This window comes from Doryrhamphus excisus, chromosome 19 (genome assembly GCF_030265055.1).
Source record: "Doryrhamphus excisus isolate RoL2022-K1 chromosome 19, RoL_Dexc_1.0, whole genome shotgun sequence".
NCBI lineage: Eukaryota > Metazoa > Chordata > Actinopteri > Syngnathiformes > Syngnathidae > Doryrhamphus > Doryrhamphus excisus.
This window is the reverse complement of record NC_080484.1, coordinates 1,265,001-1,286,937: the sequence shown is the minus strand read 5'-3', so window position 1 is coordinate 1,286,937 and position 21,937 is coordinate 1,265,001. Positions and strand designations below refer to the sequence as shown.

General features: G+C 38.5%; 1 protein-coding gene across 2 annotated transcripts in view; it reads right to left on the bottom strand.

Annotated features, from left to right (window-relative positions):
• Positions 1 to 21,937, bottom strand: part of grin3ba (glutamate receptor, ionotropic, N-methyl-D-aspartate 3Ba) — a 171,461-nt gene that overhangs the window by 36,489 nt on the left and 113,035 nt on the right. For both annotated transcript variants that reach the window (XM_058056516.1, XM_058056517.1), the window contains exons 5-7: positions 17,381 to 17,617; positions 3,648 to 3,794; positions 3,208 to 3,353 (exon numbers count right to left, since the gene is read on the bottom strand). In XM_058056516.1, coding sequence (XP_057912499.1) covers positions 3,208 to 3,353; positions 3,648 to 3,794; positions 17,381 to 17,617 — 530 coding nt within the window. The remainder of the gene's footprint in view (positions 1 to 3,207; positions 3,354 to 3,647; positions 3,795 to 17,380; positions 17,618 to 21,937) is intronic.

Below are 21,937 nucleotides of genomic sequence, written 5' to 3'. Positions count from 1 at the left end.
TAATTTTTTTGTGTAACTTATGTTAGCATTGAAAATGTTCTATTTTTTTTCTTTGTTAGTTAGGAAGATTAAAAAAAAAATCCATAAAACACAATTTTCCATTTATGTTAGCATTGCAAGTTTTTGTTTTTGTCTTTTTTTAGTTTGGGAAGGACCCCCCATTAAAAAAAAAAATAAGTAATTTATTTTGTGGGGTGGAACATGAACCAAGGAAGACTTCATGATGTTTTGGTGCAAATCTGGATAAAGATACAAATCCATTCATTGCAATTTTCCATTTATGTTAGCATTGGAATTTTTTTGGATTTTCTTTATTTCTTAATTCTTTTAAACGTTTGATTTAACGTTGAAGTGTTTGATTTAAAGCAGCAAGTAGCGTAGCATCAGAGGATGTTGCAAGCTAGCACGGATGACCTCGGATGACGTTGGAGTCGGGATCCTTCCCCCGCTCTTGTTTCCGATGTTCACTGGGAGACAAAAGGCTGACTTCCCAAAAGTTTGTGCTGCGTTGGCAGACCAGGAAGTCTTTTATTTTTACCTGTCAGACACGAGACACCAGGGCTTCTTTTGGGACTCAAACAGGGACTGACGTAGTCCACATGCCCGCGCGGGTGGTGTGCGTGCGTGGCGAGTGTTTTGACAGCGCGATGGAAGCGTTTGTGTATGCAGGTGCTATTCCCTGACCGTAACACATGTTGATGTTTTACGTGGTCCAGACCAAATATGAAATGAATAAAGTCGCTATTTGTGCAGCGTGAAAACGGGAGAATTATTATTTTTACTTTATTTTTCTATTTATTTCATTTTATTTTTAATTTTTTTTATCATTAGTTTATATTACATAATATTTGTTTATTATTTATTTTTATTTTATTATTATTATTATTATTATTAATAATGTAATATTCAAATAAACAATTCTAACACAATATAAACAAATTATATTATAGCTTTAAAAACAAACAACAATTTTTTTCTTGACTGTTTTAACTCGATGGAACTAAAATTTGTTAATTCTCATAAAATTGTGACTTTTTCGTTATTAGCATTTTTCTCTTAATATGTTGACTTATTATTAGATTTTTTTTTTTTTTTTAACCAAATACTTCAACATTCTTTTCAGAATTTTTCTTCTGGTAATTATTTCCCTTAATATTCCCATAATATTTAGACTTTTACATTAAGGAAATAACAATCTACAAGACAAAATATTTTATGAAATAAATATTTGGGTTGTGGTGAAAAGATAACAATAACAATAACAATAATAATAATAATAATAATAATAATAATAATAATAATAATAATAATAATAATAATAATAATAATAATAATAATAATAATAATAATAGTGTAATATTCAAATAAACAATTATAACACAATATAAACTAATTATATTATAGCTTCAAAAACAAACAGCACATTTTTATATATATTTTTAATATTTTTATAATAATAATAATAATAATAAAAAAAAATAATAAAAAATAATAATAAATATAAATAAAATAATATTTATAAATAATATTTATAAACAATAATAAAATAATATTTATAAATAATGATATTTATTTAATATTTATAAATAATAAACAAATATAATATAAACTAATGATAAAAAATTGTAATAATAAAAATGAAATAAATAGAAAAATAAAGTAAAAATAATGAAATAATATATTACAATAATTAATAATAATAAAGCTCACCTGAGACAAACTTTGTAAACAAACTAAGCGAGTGTCCTGAAAAAGTCTCCCAACGCCAAACTTCATCTTTTTAGCGTTAACCTTCAGTTAATTGCTTATTTTCCCAGCCTCCTCCTCCTCCTCGCTGTTATCATTCCTGTGGCGGAATGTCTCAATTATTGTCTTCAACCTGAAATTGGAGTGAACTATTTGATAACCTTTGTGTCTCCGAAAAAACTCTACTTATTATTTGTCACATAGAAATACCTTCTTCTTCTTCTTCTTCTTCTTTTTCTACTCCGAGGCTATCTTTAGGCGAGAGGCGGGGTACACCCTGGACTGGTAGCCAGCCAATCCCAGGGCACATATAGACAAACAACCATTCACACTCACATTCATACCTATGGACAATTTGGAGTGGCTAATTAACCTAGCATGTTTTTTTTGGAATGTGGGAGGAAACCGGAGTACCCGGAGAAAAGAACATGCAAACTCAACACAGAGATGACCGAGAGTGGAATCGAACCTGAGTCTCCTAGCTGTGTGGCCTGCATGCTAACCACTCGTGCAGGCTGAATAAAGATACAAATCCATTTATTGCAATTTTCCATTTATGTTAGCATTGGAATTTTTTTTGGTTTTCTTTCTTTCTTAATTCTCTTCGACCAGGGGTCTCAAACACGTGGCCCGCGGGCCAAATGTGGCACGCAGGACACTAGTTTGAGGCCCCCGCGCAAGTTTAATATGGATGCTGTATGGTATCATGTACCCAGAAAAAATGATTACGTTTGATTCATGTTCATGTTAAAGGTTAAATAACTGTTAATAGTTATCCTCCCTATCCGTGTGGAAGTGGTAAGTTTTTGGCTATTTAAGTTGAAAGGAAATAACTCGAAGGCTACCGTTTAGGTGGCTAGCGATCTAGTTTGCGAGTTAGCATGTGTCTCGAGACCCTGCAGTTGCGCAATATGTTGTAAATAAAAGTATAAATGTGACTATAGTCGTGTTTTGTCATGTCTACAGGGCTCTAATAATACTTTGTTCATTTTAATATGAAAAAAATCATTTTTTCATCAAGTTTTATTATATTATTATTATATTTATTTATTACTGATTGATTGATTTTCTTTATTCTTGATTTGTTTATTTATTTTTCATCTTATTTTGTGTAGAAAAATAAAAATTAAGATATTTGAGAAGAGTGGAATGTTTTATCAGAGCTTTTATTGTAGAAAATTGGAACCAAAGCGAAGTTTTTAACATTTTTTTATTTTTAATATTTTTTAAAAAAAAATAAATTTTAATAAATTTTTTTTTTAAAATAAATTTTAATAAATAATTTTTTTTTTAAAATAAATTTTAATAAATAATTTTTTTTTTTTTTGAAAACCTGATGCGGCCCAGCTTCACCCAGACCCAAGCTCCAGTGGCCCCCAAGTAAATTGAGTTTGAGACCCCTGCGATACAAGCTAAGTTTGCATCGGCGCCATTATGGATGCGTCCTGGCGTGCGTCTTACTTGAGCATGTGCACGCCGTCGGGGGTGGTGGGCTGGTTGAAGCGCCGCATGTAGTCGTGCATCTCGGGGAAGCTCTTCTTCATGTAATCCTCGGCGCTGCTCTCCCTCACCGTGCCGAATCGGAAGCCCAGGGAGGGATGGTGCAGCTGACAAACGGAGACAGGAAGTGGTTAGCGAGCGGCGAGGACGGCGGTTTAGGAGACGCGGAGGGCATCATTCATGACGGAGCTCATATCAAACATACCGAGGCCTGAAAATCCCAGCGGTGGGGGGTGTGGGGGGGGGGGGGGTGTGTGGGGGTGTTATATTCATAGATGGATATGGAAGATGATAATCTCCTACAAATTATTCCACGCTTTACTCATTAGCTTGTCCTTGCGCCGGATGAATTTGCTGCGTGTTTTCATGGATGTAATTTACATCCTCGCGTGGAATCTAACCTTGTCGTCATGGATTCCCGAGACTTGCTCAAAGGTCTTTTCGCCGACCATGACGGCTGCCAGGTTAGCCGTGTAGCTGGAGAGCACGAGGAGGCAGAAGATGGCCCACAGGTTCATCAGGAAGCGACCAGTCCAACATTTGGGGGTCTGAGGAGTGGAGAACGGAGAAGAAGGGACACATCTTATTATGGATATTTTAACTGGATTCTAAAAATTCCGAGTGCATTCCAAATATTCCGTCCCATTCCTTTGGTCAGCCTGAATGTTTTTAGCATGCTGAAAACTTTACAGGTTGATTTGAAATAAAAAGTATTCCAACAATCTAAACATTCTGATAAACAATGGAACCATCAACGACTGAAAACGTCATCAAGCATCACATTATATCATCACTTCATATACCAAGGAAAAAAGGAGTCAAGGTAATTCCACCAGCAAACGTCACTCAACGTCACAAAACGTCACTCGCCACTCACGTGTTGGTATTTCACCTCATGGCATGTCGCAGAGGAAAAAGGGAGCCAAGTTCCACCAATAGCGGCCGGCACATTGAATGGTGCTGCCAAGGAAAAAAGGAGCCAAGTTCCACCAATGACGGCCGGCACATTGACTCATGCTTCAGAGAAAAAAAGGAGCCAAGCTCCACCAATGGCGAATCATCGAATGATGCTGCCAAGGAAAAAAGGAGCCAAGCTCCACCAATGGCGGCCAGCACATCGAATGATGCTTCCAAGGAAAAAAGAAGCCAAGCTCCACCAATGGCGAAGCATCGAATGATGCTGCCAAGGAAAAAAGGAGCCAAGCTCCACCAACGAAAGCCGGGACATCGAATGATGCTGCCAAGGAAAAAAGGAGCCAAGCTCCACCGATGGCGGCTGGCACATCAAATCATTTGGCCAAGGAAAAAAGGAGCCAAGCTCCACAAATGGTGAATCATCGAATCATGCTGCCAAGGAAAAAAAGGAGCCAAGATCCACCAACGACTGCCGGCACATCAAATGATGCTGCCAAGGCAAAAAGGAGCCAAGTTCCACAAATGGTGAATCATTGAATCATGCTGCCAAGGAAAAAAGGAGCCAAGCTCCACCAATGGCGGCCGGCACATCAAATCATGCTGCCAAAGAAAAAAGGAGCCAAACTCCACCTACGGATGCCGGTACATCAAATCATGCTGTCAAGGAAAAAAGGAGCCAAACTCTACCAACGGCTGCCGGCACATATAATGATGCTGCCAAGGAAAAAAGGAGATAAGCTCCACCAATTGCGGCCTGTACATCGACTCATGCTTCCAAGGAAAAAAGGAGCCAAGCTCCACAAATGGCAAATCATCGAATGATGCTGCCAAGGAAAAAAGAAGCCAAGCTCCACCAATTGTGGCCGGCACATCGACTCATGCTTCCAAGGAAAAAAGGAGCCAAGCTCCACCGATGGTGGCTGGCACATCAAATCATTTGGCCAAGGAAAAAAGGAGCCAAGCTCCACAAATGGTGAATCATCGAATCATGCTGCCAAGGAAAAAAGGAGCCAAGATCCACCAACGACTGCCGGCACATCAAATGATGCTGCCAAGGAAAAAAGGAGCCAAGTTCCACAAATGGTGAATCATTGAATCATGCTGCCAAGGAAAAAAGGAGCCAAGCTCCACCAATGGCGGCCGGCACATCAAATCATGCTGCCAAAGAAAAAAGGAGCCAAACTCCACCTACGGATGCCGGTACATCAAATCATGCTGTCAAGGAAAAAAGGAGCCAAACTCTACCAACGGCTGCCGGCACATATAATGATGCTGCCAAGGAAAAAAGGAGATAAGCTCCACCAATTGCGGCCTGTACATCGACTCATGCTTCCAAGGAAAAAAGGAGCCAAGCTCCACAAATGGCAAATCATCGAATGATGCTGCCAAGGAAAAAAGAAGCCAAGCTCCACCAATTGTGGCCGGCACATCGACTCATGCTTCCAAGGAAAAAAGGAGCCAAGCTCCACCAATGGTGGCCGGCACATTAAATCATGTGGCCAAGGAAAAAAGGAGCGAAGCTCCACCAATTGCGAATCATTGAATGATGCTGCCAAGGAAAAAAGAAGCCAAGCTCCACCAATGGCATCCGGCACATCAAATCATGTGGTCAAGGAAAAAAGGAGCCAAGCTCCACCAACGGATGCCGGCACATCAAATGATGCTGCCAAGGAAAAAAGGAGCCACACTCCACCAATGGCATCCGGCACATCAAATCATGTGGCCAAGGAAAAAAGGAGCCACACTCCACCAATGGCATCCGGCACATCAAATCATGTGGCCAAGGAAAAAAGGAGCCAAGCTCCACCAATGGTCAGCCGGCACATCGAATGATGCTGCCAAGGAAAAAAGGAGCCAACCTACAACAACGGATGCCGGCACAAAAAAATGACGCTGTCAAGGAAAAATGGAGCCAAGCTCCACCAATGGCGGCCGGCACATCAAATCATGCTGCCAAGGAAAAAAGGAGCCAAGCTCCACCAATGGCGGCCGGCACATCAAATCATGCTGTCAAGGAAAAAAGGAGCCAAACGCCACTAACGGATGCCGGCACATCGGATGATGCTGCCAAGGAAAAAAGGAGCCAAGCTCCACAAATGGTGAATCATCGAATGATGCTGCCAAGGAAAAAAGAAGCCAAGTTCCACCAATGGATGCCGGGACATCGAATGATGCTGCCAAGGAAAAAAGGAGCCAAGCTTTACCAATGGCTTCTGGCACATCAAATCATGCAGCCAAGGAAAAAAGGAGCCAAGCTCCACCAATGGTCAGCCGGCACATCGAATGATGCTGCCAAGGAAAAAAGGAGCCAACCTCCAACAACGGATGCCGGCACAAAAAAATGACGCTGTCAAGGAAAAATGGAGCCAAGCTCCACCAATGGCGGCCGGCACATCGACTCATGCTTCCAAGGAAAAAAGGAGCCAAGCTCCACCAATGGCGGCCGGCACATCAAATCATGCTGTCAAGGAAAAAAGGAGCCAAACTCCACCAACGGCTGCCGGCACATCGAATGATGCTGCCAAGGAAAAAAGGAGCCAAGCTCCACAAATGGTGAATGATCGAATGATGCTGCCAAGGAAAAAAGGAGCCAAGTTCCACCAATGGATGCCGGGACATCGAATGATGCTGCCAAGGAAAAAAGGAGCCAAGCTCCACAAATGGTGAATCATCAAATGATGTTGCCAAGGAAAAAAGGAGCCAAAAGCCAAATATGTAAAAAACCAAAAAAAAAAAATATCCTATGACATTCCTGGTGTTGATCCTTTGGAAAAAGGCCCCATTAGCAGCCAATTAAAGTAATTGAAAAGGATGAAACGTCGGCGGCGTATAAAAGTGGAACAAAGCGGAGATGTTTGCCAGACACCTCCGAAACATCTCTCCATGAAATTGTCCGCCTGAGGAAACGGGACCTCCAATAATTTATTCCCGCAATTAAAATCCACCTCACACCAGAAAAGACTTTCTCCCGTTTTAAAGCTTCGACATTTAACTGTAAACTGGAGGTCGGAAGCAATTATTCCAAGGTGGAAGGCTGGGAAACGGCGCCACGTTAATCATGGCTTCACCTTAAATGGCCGCTTATTGGAGTCATGGAACAACAAAGGTCACATTTTCTTAAAAGTACAAGGAAGGAATATTTGTGTTCTTCCTGCTGCGGGAATTCCCTGACACCAAACACTTGTTGGAAAAGTTATTGTTCCGTCAAGATGATTCAAAGCTGGGACTGTTTGTTTAAATGTGGCTTTCCATGATCCAAATTGATCTTTCCATGATCCAAATTGATCTTTCCATGATCCAAACTGTTCTTTCCATGATCCAAATTGATCTTTCCATGATCCAAACTGTTCTTTCCATGATCCAAATGGATCTTTCCATGATCCAAATTGATCTTTCCGTGATCCAAATTGTTCTTTCCGTGATCCAAATTGTTCTTTCCGTGATCCAAATTGATCTTTCCGTGATCCAAATTGTTCTTTCCGTGATCCAAATTGTTCTTTCCGTGATCCAAATTGATCTTTCTATGATCCAAATTGGTCTTTCCATGATCCAAATTGTTCTTTCCCTGATCCAAATTGATCTTTCCATGATCCAAATTGGTCTTTCTGTGATCCAAATTGTTCTTTCCGTGATCCAAACTGTTCTTTCCGTGATCCAAATTGTTTTTTCCGTGATCCAGATTGTCCTTTCCGTGATCCAAATTGTTCTTTCCGTGATCCAAATTGTTCTTTCCATGATCCAAATTGTTCTTTCCATGATCCAAATTGATCTTTCCATGATCCAAATTGTTCTTTCCATGATCCAAATTGTTCTTTCCATGATCCAAATTGATCTTCCATGATCCAAATTGGTCTTTCCATGATCCAAATTGACGTTTCCCTGATCCAAATTGATGTTTCCATGATCCAAATGGTTCTTTCCATTATCCAAATTGATCTTTCCACGATCCAAATGGTTCTTTCCCTGATCCAAATTGATCTTTCAATGTCCAAATTGGTCATCCCGTGATCCAAACTGTTCTTTCCGTGATCCAAATTGTTCTTTCCGTGATACAAATTGTTCTTTCCGTGATCCAAATTGATCTTTCCATGATCCAAATTGTTCTTTCCGTGATCCAAATTGTTCTTTCCCTGATCCAAATTGTTCTTTCCATGATCCAAATTGGTCTTTCCGTGATCCAAATTGTTCTTTCCGTGATCCAAATTGTTCTTTCCGTGATCCAAATTGTTCTTTCCATGATCCAAATTGTTCTTTCCATGATCTAAATTGATCTTTCCATGATCCAAATTGGTCTTTCCATGATCCAGAGTGTTCTTTCCATGATCCAAAGTGTTCTTTCCATGATCCAGAGTGTTCTTTCCATGATCCAAAATGTTCTTTCCATGATCCAATTTGATCTTTCCATGATCCAAATGGATCTTTCCATGATCCAAATGGGTCTTTCCATGATCCAAATGGATCTTTCCATGATCCAAATTGGTCTTTCCATGATGCAAATGGATCTTTCCATGATCCAAATGGGTCTTTCCATGATCCAAATGGATCTTTCCATGATCCAAATGGGTCTTTCCATGATCCAAATGGATCTTTCCATGATCCAAATTGGTCTTTCCATGATCCAGAGTGTTCTTTCCATGATCCAAAATGTTCTTTCCATGATCCAAATTGGTCTTTCCATGATCCAAATTGGTCTTTCCATGATCCAAATTGTTTTTTCCATGATCCAAATTGGTCTTTCCATGATCCAAACTGTTCTTTCCATGATCCAAATTGATCTTTCCATGATCCAAATTGATCTTTCCATGATCCAAATTGTTCTTTCCATGATCCAAATTGTTCTTTCCATGATCCAAATTGATCTTTCCATAATCCAAATTGATCTTTCCATGATCCAAATTGGTCTTTCCATGATCCAAATTGGTCTTTCCATGATCCAAATTGTTCTTTCCATGATCCAAATTGGTCATTCCATGATCCAGATTGATCTTTCCGTGATCCATATTGTTCTTTCCATGATCCAAATTGGTCTTTCCATGATCCAAATTGGTCTTTCCATGATCCAAACTGTTCTTTCCATGATCCAAACTGGTCTTTCCATGATCCAAATTGGTCTTTCCGTGATCCAAATTGGTCTTTCCATGATCCAAATTGATCTTTCCGTGATCCAAATTGTTCTTTCCATGATCCAAATTGTTCTTTCCATGATCCAAACTGCTCTTTCCATGATCCAAACTGGTCTTTCCATGATCCAAATTGGTCTTTCCGTGATCCAAATTGGTCTTTCCATGATCCAAATTGATCTTTCCGTGATCCAAATTGTTCTTTCCATGATCCAAATTGTTCTTTCCATGATCCAAATTGTTTTTCCGTGATCCAAATTGTTCTTTCCATGATCCAAATTGTTCTTTCCATGATCTAAATTGATCTTTCCATGATCCAAAATGTTCTTTCCATGATCCAAATTGGTCTTTCCATGATCCAAATTGGTCTTTCCATGATCCAGAGTGTTCTTTCCATGATCCAAAGTGTTCTTTCCATGATCCAGAGTGTTCTTTCCATGATCCAAAATGTTCTTTCCATGATCCAATTTGATCTTTCCATGATCCAAATGGATCTTTCCATCATCCAAACTGTTCTTTCCATGATCCAAATTGATCTTTCCATGATCCAAATTGTTCTTTCCATGATCCAAATTGTTCTTTCCGTGATCCAAATTGTTCTTTCCATGATCCAAATTGTTCTTTCCATGATCCAAATTGTTCTTTCCATGATCCAAATTGTTCTTTCCATGATCTAAATTGATCTTTCCATGATCCAAATTGGTCTTTCCATGATCCAGAGTGTTCTTTCCATGATCCAAAATGTTCTTTCCATGATCCAAATTGGTCTTTCCATGATCCAAATTGGTCTTTCCATGATCCAAATTGTTCTTTCCATGATCCAGATTGTTCTTTCCATGATCCAAATTGGTCTTTCAACGATCCAAATTGTTCTTTCCCTGATCCAAATTGGTCTTTCCATGATCCAAACTGTTCTTTCCATGATCCAAATTGATCTTTCCATGATCCAAATTGTTCTTTCCATGATCCAAATTGTTCTTTCCATGATCCAAATTGTTCTTTCCATGATCCAAATTGTTCTTTCCATGATCCAAATTGATCTTTCCATAATCCAAATTGATCTTTCCATGATCCAAATTGGTCTTTCCATGATCCAAATTGGTCTTTCCATGATCCAAACTGTTCTTTCCATGATCCAAATTGGTCTTTCCATGATCCAAATTGGTCTTTCCATGATCCAAATTGGTCTTTCCGTGATCCAAATTGTTCTTTCCATGATCCAAATTGTTCTTTCCATGATCCAAATTGTTCTTTCCATGATCCAAATTGTTCTTTCCATGATCCAAATTGTTCTTTCCATGATCTAAATTGATCTTTCCATGATCCAAATTGGTCTTTCCATGATCCAGAGTGTTCTTTCCATGATCCAAAATGTTCTTTCCATGATCCAAATTGGTCTTTCCATGATCCAAATTGGTCTTTACATGATCCAGAGTGTTCTTTCCATGATCCAAAGTGTTCTTTCCATGATCCAGAGTGTTCTTTCCATGATCCAAAATGTTCTTTCCATGATCCAGAGTGTTCTTTCCATGATCCAAAATGTTCTTTCCATGATCCAATTTGATCTTTCCATGATCCAAATGGATCTTTCCATGATCCAAATGGGTCTTTCCATGATCCAAATGGATCTTTCCATGATCCAAATTGGTCTTTCAACGATCCAAATTGTTCTTTCCCTGATCCAAATTGGTCTTTCCATGATCCAAACTGTTCTTTCCATGATCCAAATTGATCTTTCCATGATCCAAATTGATCTTTCCATGATCCAAATTGGTCTTTCCATGATCCAGAGTGTTCTTTCCATGATCCAAAATGTTCTTTCCATGATCCAAATTGGTCTTTCCATGATCCAAATTGGTCTTTCCATGATCCAAATTGTTCTTTCCATGATCCAGATTGTTCTTTCCATGATCCAAATTGGTCTTTCAACGATCCAAATTGTTCTTTCCCTGATCCAAATTGGTCTTTCCATGATCCAAACTGTTCTTTCCATGATCCAAATTGATCTTTCCATGATCCAAATTGATCTTTCCATGATCCAAATTGTTCTTTCCATGATCCAAATTGTTCTTTCCATGATCCAAATTGTTCTTTCCATGATCCAAATTGATCTTTCCATAATCCAAATTGATCTTTCCATGATCCAAATTGGTCTTTCCATGATCCAAATTGGTCTTTCCATGATCCAAACTGGTCTTTCCCTGATCCAAATTGATCTTTCCATGATCCAAATTGGTCTTTCCATGATCCAAATTGTAAATGTGAAACCCGCCAATCAAATGAGTGAATTCCCCTCACATGTCTGGACATGTTTATACTGGATATACTGGTATACTGGAAAAGCGGTCCAAATGAGAATCCCCTGAAGCTTCCATGATGGGAAGAGGAGCTGGTTGTCATTGTGTTGGCTAATTGTGATTTCTTATGATTTCAGTTGGGGCTCCAAATATTGCTTTATAGTCATATTATTAGAACCATAACCATAACAATACAGTGGTCATCATTGCAACTAGAACATTTTAGAATGGAGTCAAAATGATTGTTTTGGTTTTATTTTGTTGAAATAGAGTTTCCTGACAAAGTCAAAATAATAATAATAATAATAGCAATAAACAAATGTTATGTGATTCTTTTTACGCATTAAAATGTAAAACGGGTCGGTGCCGCCCCGAACACAAGAGGAGGGTTAAATTGAAGCGAACACGTCTAACCGTGATAGGTTACGCTAAGGGTAAACACACTGTCGTAGGCAATTAGCGTAAAAGCTACAGGAGCTAATTTGATGTGGAGGCGTTCCTCTGCACATTTTTAACGATGAAGAAAGTGATTGTTTGGCTCCGATGGCGCTCTTGCAACAAGGTCATTTTCTCGGGTCGCGAGCTTGCTAACGACCACAAATCTGTTCATCATCAAGGATCAAACCTGCACCCTTTCAATTAGGGGGGGAAGGTCTCCCTAATAGCTCCGCTTCTGATCCTGTTCCAGCGTCATTTACATGGATTTTCTCCCGGGACGCTGGGGGGATTGTGTTGACAGGAACGTTGTGATGGTGGGCCAAGTCACGGTGACATTGACGTTGCGGATTTTGGTTTGACGACAAGAATTCCGACATGACTGCATTAGTTTCAACAACATGGCTGCTAAGCCAACCCACTTATCCGGGTCCGGGTCAGAGGGCAGGGATGCCAAGACCTCCTTATCCATGGCAGCTTCCTCAAGGTGTTCTGAGACCGGTTGAAAGAAACAGTCCCTTCCCAGCAAGTCTTTGTATGCCTACAAAGAACCCCCTGGATAACCGGGAGTCATCCACGATCCATGATGATAGATGACCAAGAATTCTCACCCTCTCAAGGACGAGACCACGAGATCGAGATGGTCAACAGTCAGGGTCATGGCAGCCAGTCTAGAATGACAAGACCTCACTGGCCCCAGTCACCCACCCTTCAGGTGTTCCCAGGCTACCTGTGAGACACGGCCTCTCCCGTAAGTCCTAGTACTATTGGGAAGTCTCATCCCGACTGGAAAGACAACCGGGAAAACCTCAATAGAGAGGTAACTGGGAAGTCATGCACAGTTGATAGACCTTGTTCTTGGATCCATCCAGATCGGAGGGTAATACAAACAACCGTCAAGGGCCAGTCTACGATGCTAAGACCTGACTGCACCCAAGGTGGTCCTAGCCCAGCTGAAAGACACGACTTCTCTCTCAAGTCCAAGCACTACCAGGAAGTCTCAGAGTGATTTGAAGGAAAACCTGGAAAACCTTACCAGGAATGTTACCGAGAGTTGATGATAAATGGCCAACCTCCTCACCCTATCTCTAAGGACGACCTTGTAAAATCCAGCAGAGGCAATTCCTTGGATCTATCTAGATCAGAGGGTAGTACAAACAACCGCCAAGGGCATGGCGGAGCAGTGTAAGCAACTTCTAGTACTTGGAAAGACTAGGTTACCGGCAGTCATCCATATATGATAGATGGTCAGGCTCCTCACCCTATCTCCAAGGACCACCCTGGTCATTCCAGCAGAGGCCATTCCTTTCTGCAACTTGTATCCATGACCTTGTTCTTGGATCCATCCGGATCGGAGGGTAGTACAAACAACCATCAGGGGCATGGAAAGTCCAGTTAACGCCAGTCTACGATGCTAAGACCTGACTACACCCAAGGTGGTCCTAGCCCAGCTGAGAGACACGACTTCTCTCTCAAGTCCAAGCATTACCAGGAAGTATCAGACTGATTTGGGCAACCTGGAAAACCTTACCAGGAATGTCATCGGGAGTTGATGATAAATGGCCAACCTTCTCACCCTATCTCTAAGGACGACCTTGGAAAATCCGGCAGAGGCAATTCCTTGGATCCATCTAGATCGGAGGGTAGTACAAACAACCGTCAAGGGCATGGCGGAGCAGTGTAAGCAACTTCTAGTACTTGGAAAGACTAGGTTACCGGCAGTCATCCACAGATGATAGATGGTCAGGCTCCTCACCCTATCTCCAAGGACCACCCTGGTAATTCCAGCAGAGGCTATTCCTTTCTGCAACTTGTATCCATGACCTTGTTCTTGGATCCATCCGGATCGGAGGGTAGTACAAACAACCATCAGGGGCATGGAAAGTCCAGTTAACGCCAGTCTACGATGCTAAGACCTGATTGCACCCAAGGTGGTCCTAGCCCAGCTGAGAGACACGACTTCTCTCTCAAGTCCAAGCACTACCAGGAAGTCTCAGACTGATTTGAAGGACAACCTGGAAAACCTTACCAGGCAGGTTACCGGGAGTCATCCACAAATGATAAATGGCCAACCTCCTCACCCTATCTCTAAGGACGACCCTGGAAAATCCGGCAGAGGCAATTCCTTGGATCCATCTAGATCGGAGGGTAGTACAAACAACCGTCAAGGGCATGGCGGAGCAGTGTAAGCAACTTCTAGTACTGCCGGGAAATCCCATCCCGATTGGAAAGACTAGGTTACCGGCAGTCATCCACAGATGATAGATGGTCAGGCTCCTCACCCTATCTCTAAGGACGACCTGGAAAATCCAGCAGAGGCTATTCCTTTCTGCAACTTGTATCCACAACCTTGTTCTTGGGTTCATGTTGACGGGAGGGTAGTCCAAACAACCATCGATGCTAAGACCTGACTGTACCCAATGTGGTCCTAGCCCAGCTGAGAGATGCTACTTCTTTCTCAAGTCCGAGCATTACCAGGAAGACTGATTTGAAGGACAACCTGGAAAACCTTACCAGGAAGGTTACCGGGAGTCATCCACGGATGATAAATGGCCAACCTCCTCACCCTATCTCTAAGGACGACCCTGGAAAATCCGGTAGGGGCAATTCCTTTCTGCAACTTGTATCCACGACCTTGTTCTTGGATCCATCCAGATCGGAGGGTAGTACAAAAAACCGTCAAGGGCATGGAAAGTCCAGTTTACGCCAGTCTACGATGCTAAGACCTGACTGTACCCAAGGTGGTCCTAGCCCAGCTGAGAGACACGACTTCTCACTCAAGTCTAGTACTGCCGGGAAATCCCATCCCGATTGGAAAGACCAGGTTACCGGCAGTCATCCAAAGATGATAGATGGTCAGGCTCCTCACCCTATACCGTACCTCAAAGCAGACCCCAGAAATCCCGTGGAGGCAATTCATTTCTAGCGCCGGTGTCCATGACATTGTCCTTCCAGTAAATTCCCAAAGCCAACTAGGATAAGTGAAGTAGTATAGCAACCGGAATCCTGCAAACGATGCACTGATCCGCCTGGATTAAGTACAATCGGTCACATCGGACCAAGAGCTCAGTCTCCTAATCGCTGCTGGTGCATCTACTGTTTGATAGTCTGTGTTGGGGTCCTCTGAGGAACTGAAGAGCGTAAAGTTTTACATCACTGACTTTACTCGGGAGCGTATAATTTTAGGAACTGTGGAGTTTTATTCACTTTGGTAGTAAATCTGTCAGGCCCAGCAAGACCAGGAAGCCGACTAGCTGCTACTAAATCACAACAGAGTGTTGCAGCAGCATTTCTCCTTCTCGCTCGCGTGACCGGGCTCTCCATCTCAGCGCTCGCCCACCTCCGTGTCACCCTGGGCCGGTTCAATTCCTCATCGCCGCTCAGCCAATTAACCTTTGCACCAAACCCGGATTGCACATTTTTTTACTTTGCTTCCGATGCTCATTTTCTTTATGGACTTTCCTTCGCTGCTCCTCGTCCTGTTTGCATCGGTATTGAACAAAGCAAAACACACTCCACACTCTTTATTGCTCTCTGGTTCTACCATATCTTACTTATTGTGTGGAAATATGGGATAATAACTATAAAAGCAATCTTCACTCGCTAAATGTACTGCAAAAAAGGTCAGTAAGGATAATAAAAAAAAATATTTTTTTTAAAAAAAAATTAAAAAAACTAAAAAAAATGAATAAGAAATTAATAAAATAAATAAATAAATAAAATAAATTTGCTAAATACAAGGATGAAGAGTCTTTATGGCATTATGGCATTGGATGCTCATATCACCGAGTACTTTGGTACGGGACAAAAAAAAAACAAAAAAAAACAAAAAAAAAAAATTAAAACAAACAAAAAAAAAAAATAAAAATTAATAAAATAAATTAATAAATAAAATAAATTTGCTAAATCCAAGGATGAAGAGTCTTGAACCAGTCATGATGTGCTATATATATCACTATATTGACACGCACTATGGTACCCATTATGTTATTGGATGCTCATATCACCGAGTACTTTGGTACGGGAAGAAAAAATAAAAAATTGTAAAAAAATTTAAAAACTAAAAAAAAATTAATAAAAAATAGCAAAATAAATTAATTAATAAAATAATTTTGCTAAATACAAGGATGAAGAGTCTTGAACCAGTCATGATGTGCTATATATATCACTATATTGATGGTTACTATGGTACCCATTATGGCATTGGATGCTCATATCACCTTGTACTTTGGTACGGGACAAAAAATAAAAAAATTAAAAAAAAATTTAAAAACAAAAAAAAAATTAATAAAAATTAATAAAATAAATTAATAAATAAAATAAATTAGCTAAATACAAGGATGAAGAGTCTTGAACCAGTCATGATGTGCTATATATATCACTATACTGACACTTACTATGGTACCCATTATGGCATTGGATGCTCATATCACCGAGTACTTTGGTACGGGACAAAACTTTTTTTTAAAAAATGTTTTAAAAACTAAAAAAAAATTAATAAAAATTAATAAAATAAATTAATAAATAAAATAAATTCGCTAAATACAAGGATGAAGAGTTTTGAACCAGTCATGATGTGCTATATATATCGATATATTGACGGTTACTATGGTACCCATTATGGCATTGGATGCTCATATCACCGAGTACTTTGGTACGGGACAAAAAAAAAAAAAAATTAAAAATGTTTTAAAAACTAAAAAAAAAATAATAAAAATTAATAAAATAAATTAATAAATAAAATAAATTTGCTAAATACAAGAATGAAGAGTCTTGAACCAGTCATGATGTGCTATATATATATCACTATATTGACATGTACTATGGTACCCATTATGTCATTGTAAATAAAAAAAATTAAAAAAATAAAAATAAAATTAATAAAAATTTATCAAATGAAAAAACAATTTTCTTTTAATTTTTAAAAATTATATTAGGCAAGCAGGAAGTGAACACATGTAACAGTTAGTGATTGTAAAAGTACTAGATGGAGGGGTAGGATTTAATAAGCTTTGCTTCTTCCTACTCCTTTTGGACATGTGGAACTGGGAACTGACCTCTACTCGGTTTGCCTCAACTTCATTCATCTCAATCACGCTGGTCATAACTCTTCCACTTCCTGTCCAGACATTTCCCCTTGCATTATCCTCCCTACTTCATCTCTGCCTCACGTCCCAACGTCTCCTCAGTCAATCTTCTTTGCTGCCTGGATATATTTTAGTTTTTTTTTTCATTGTGCTGTAAGCCCTCTTAAATCCTCTCTTGAATCCCCCGTAGTGCTTTTGTCCTCACATTGTATCCTAGCTTCAACCATGCCCCCCCCCCAAACGGCATACCCATCCATCAAGGAGATGATAGCAGCATTACCTTGGTGGCGACCGTACGTCCAAACAGTATAGCGTAGCAGAGGTTGAGAGCGGAGGAATAGGAGAAGACGCGCATCCTGTTCCTCCCCTGGGGGGTCATGCCGAAGGGGCTGTTCCACTCGTACAGGGTGAGGAAGAGCGCGGTGAGGTGCAGCGTGACAAATATGCCCACCCACATGGACCAGTGGAGGGGCCACATGAACGCTCCGATTGGGGCGGCGGTGTCCCGACTGCGAACCTGCAAAAAATAAGTTTGAAGAATTTGGACAAAGTAGAATTCAGGACTAGCTTCCTTTCTTCAATTTTTGTTCATTTTCATTTTAATTATTTAATCAAGAAAAATATGAAAATGGCCGAAATTCACTGATCATTATCTTCAAATAAACTTAGCAACGCTTCTTCTGTTGCCTGCAAGGTCGTTAACAAATTTTAAGACCCCCCACAGAGGGTCTCTGTGTCACTGGAGTGTGTGTGAGCGACAGGAAGAAAAGCTCAGCATTGATGAAGGTGAGGAAATCATTGAATTTGTGTTAATTATAGCCAATTAGCATTTACTGTGTGTAAAAGTATAATTATGCTCAATGAAAATGTTTTGAAAATTTGAAAAATTTTAATTTTTGGGCGTCTGGACTTGTCATAGTTACTAATAACTAGTTAGTAATAACTACTAATTATCATAGTTATCATTATTAGAGTCCTCCAAAATGAAATAACACCCCTACAGTCACCTTTACATTCGTATTACCCAATATAAAAGATATAATCAGAGAAAATAACAGTAAATGTGTTGTGTGATTTAGCTAATTAGCATTTACTGTATGCAAAAGTATAATTATGCTCAATCAAAATGTTTTGAAAATTTTGAAAAATTTAAATTTTTGGGCGTCTGGACTTGTCATAGTTAGTAATAACTAGTTAGTAATAAGTAGTAATTGTCACGGTTATGGCATAGAAAACCTTCTAAATACCGTTTTAAACATTATTAGAGTCCTCCAGAATGAGATAACACCCCTATAGTCACCTTTACAATCATATTACCCAATATAAAAGATATAATCAGAGAAAATAACAGTAAATGTGTTGTGTGATTGAGCTAATTAGCATTTACTGTATGTAAAAGTATAATTATGCACCATGAAAATGTTTTGAAAATTTGAAAAATTAAAATTTTTGGGCGTCTGGACTTGTCATAGTTAGTAATAACTAGTTAGTAATAAGTAGTAATTGTCACGGTTATGGCATAGAAAACCTTCTAAATACCGTTTTAAACATTATTAGAGTCCTCCAGAATGAGATAACACCCCTATAGTCACCTTTACAATCATATTACCCAATATAAAAGATATAATCAGAGAAAATAACAGTAAATGTGTTGTGTGATTGAGCTAATTAGCATTTACTGTATGTAAAAGTATAATTATGCACCATGAAAATGTTTTGAAAATTTGAAAAATTAAAATTTTTGGGCGTCTGGACTTGTCATAGTAATAACTAGTTAGTAATAAGTAGTAATTGTCATAGTTATGGCATAGAAAACCTTCTAAATACCGTTTTAAACATTATTAGAGTCCTCCAAAATGAGATAACACCCCTATAGTCACCTTTACATTCCTATTACCCAATATAAAAGATATAATCAGAGAAAATAACAGTAAATGTGTTGTGTGATTTAGCTAATTAGCATTTACTGTATGCAAAAGTATAATTATGCTCAATGAAAATGTATTTTTGGGTGTCTGGACTTGTCATAGTTAGTAATAACTAGTTAGTAATAAGTAGTAATTGTCATAGTTATGGCATAGAAAACCTTCTAAATACCGTTTTAAACATCATTAGAGTCCTCCAGAATGAGATAACACCCCTACAGTCACCTTTACAATCCTACTACTCAACATAATAACTATAATAAGAGAAAATAACAGTAAATGAAAATTGAAAAAATTAAATTTGAATGCGTCTTCTTGATATATTTTTATTGTAATTCATTTAGCTATTTAAGAAATAAATTTAAATTTAAATTTATATAAAATTTTATATAAAATATATTTAAAAAATATAGGCCAAAAATATGTACAATTTGCTTAAATATGCATATTTTTTTACTAATGTTTTAACTGTGTATAAACGAATGAATGTAGTATTTTAACATATATTTTTACTCTGTTTACTTGTTTTTATTCAACTCTATTTTTCTGTAAAGTGTCTTTGTGTTGCGTTTACTGACACAGAGTGACCAATGTAGAATACTACATTATCAATTTGAATGCGTCTTCTTAATATATTTGCATTGTAGTTCATTTAGCCATTTTAAAAATAAAAATATATATATTTCTTATATAAAATTTTTAGCCATTTTAAAAATTAATTTAATATATATATATTTTATATAAAATTTTATATAAAATATATTTAAAAAATATAGGCCAAAAATATGTACAATTTGCTTAAATATGCATATTTTTTTACTAATGTTTTAACTGTGTATAAACGAATGAATGTAGTATTTTAACATATATTTTTACTCTGTTTACTTGTTTTTATTCAACTCTATTTTTCTGTAAAGTGTCTTTGTGTTGCGTTTACTGACACAGAGTGACCAATGTAGAATACTACATTCCCAATTTGAATGCGTCTTCTTGATATATTTGTATTGTAGTTCATTTAGCCATTTAAAAAAAATAATTTTTATATAAAATTTTATATAAAATATATTTAAAAAATATAAGCCAAAAATATGTACAATTTGCTTAAATATGCATATTTTTTTACCAATGTTTTAACTGTGTATAAATGAATGAATGTTGTATTTTAACGTATCTTTTACTCTGTTTACTTGTTTTTATTCAACTAAATTTTTCCGTAAAGTGTCTTTGAGTATTTTAAAAAGCGCTATACAAATAAAATGTATTATTATTATTAATAATAGGCCCTCCTCAACCAGGAAAAAGCATGGATTATTAGTTCAAATATGTTTGAAAAAGACCCAAAATTTGAGTTGTTGTCAACCAACACAAAGGCGCCACTATATTATGAAAACAGGTTGCATATCTGCATCATATTTTTATATATTTTTATATATTTTACCACCAATCTGACAACTTGTGAAAACACAAACATCCGCATCGTTTTTTTTTTTACGAGCGATGTGAAGGATCTTGTCGGTAAACACAAGCAGCCGTAATTAGCTTGTAAAAAAACTGCATGCCTGGTTCTCCTCGGGCACAATTCATCAGTTTTGCAAAAGCGAGCGAGACAGCGGAATCGTACCCTTCCGTCATATCGTCGTGGTACATTTGGGCGCGTCAGCCGCGGTGGGAGATGTTAACAAATCAAAGAATAACTGCCGCAACGTCTCCAGGCCGGGCTCGCACGCCTCCCGCCGCGTGTCTCTGTGAGCGTATTACGCCGTCCTAAACGGCTGCTCGTTTGGAATTTCCATAATTAATACGCCCCGACCAAAAGCGAAACTAATTATTCACACGCTAATGAACTCCTGTTGCCGAATGAGCCGGGCCAAAGGGTGAAAACCCGGCATCGGCGGAGCGTATTCCGCTGGGAATTGAACGCCGAGCCAAAGTAACACAGAAGGCTGACAGTGGACTGGAGTTGCCGGTGCAATTCCGGCATCCTCGGCGATCATTACGACATAAATAAACGAAGTAACTAGTTATTAATAAGTAGTAATTGTCATAGTTATGGCATAGAAAACCTTCTAAATACCGTTTTAAACATTATTAGAGTCCTCTAGGAATGAGATAACACCCCTATAGTCACCTTTACATTCCTATTACTCAACATAATAGCTCTAATAAGAGAAAATAACAGTAAATGTGTTGTGTGTGTGAGTGACAGGAAGAAAAGCTCAGAGTCGCTCGGGGAAAACCTTCTAAATACGGTTTTAAACATTATTAGAGTCCTCTAGGAATGAGATAACACCCCTACAGTCACTTTTACAATCCTATTACCCAATATAAAAGATATAATCAGAGAAAATAGAAAAAGAAGAAAAGCTCCGAGTCGCTTGGGGAAAACCTTCTAAATACGGTTTTAAACATTATTAGAGTCCTCTAGGAATGACATAACACCCCTATAGTCACCTTTACATTCCTATTACCCAATATAAAAGATATAATCAGAGAAAATTACAGTAAATGTGTTGTGTGTGTGAGTGACAGGAAGAAAAGCTCCGAGTCGCTTGGGGAAAACCTTCTAAATACGCTTTTAAACATTATTAGAGTCCTCTAGAATGACATAACACCCCTACAGTCACTTTTACAATCCTATTACCCAATATAAAAGATATAATCAGAGAAAATAGAAAGAGAAGAAAAGCTCAGAGTCCCTTGGGGAAAACCTTCTAAATACGGTTTTAAACATTATTAGAGTCCTCTAGAATAAGATAACACCCCTACAGTCACTTTTACAATCCTATTACCCAATATAAAAGATATAATCAGAGAAAATAGAAAGAGAAGAAAAGCTCCGAGTCGCTTGGGGAAAACCTTCTAAATACGCTTTTAAACATTATTAGAGTCCTCTAGGAATGACATAACACCCC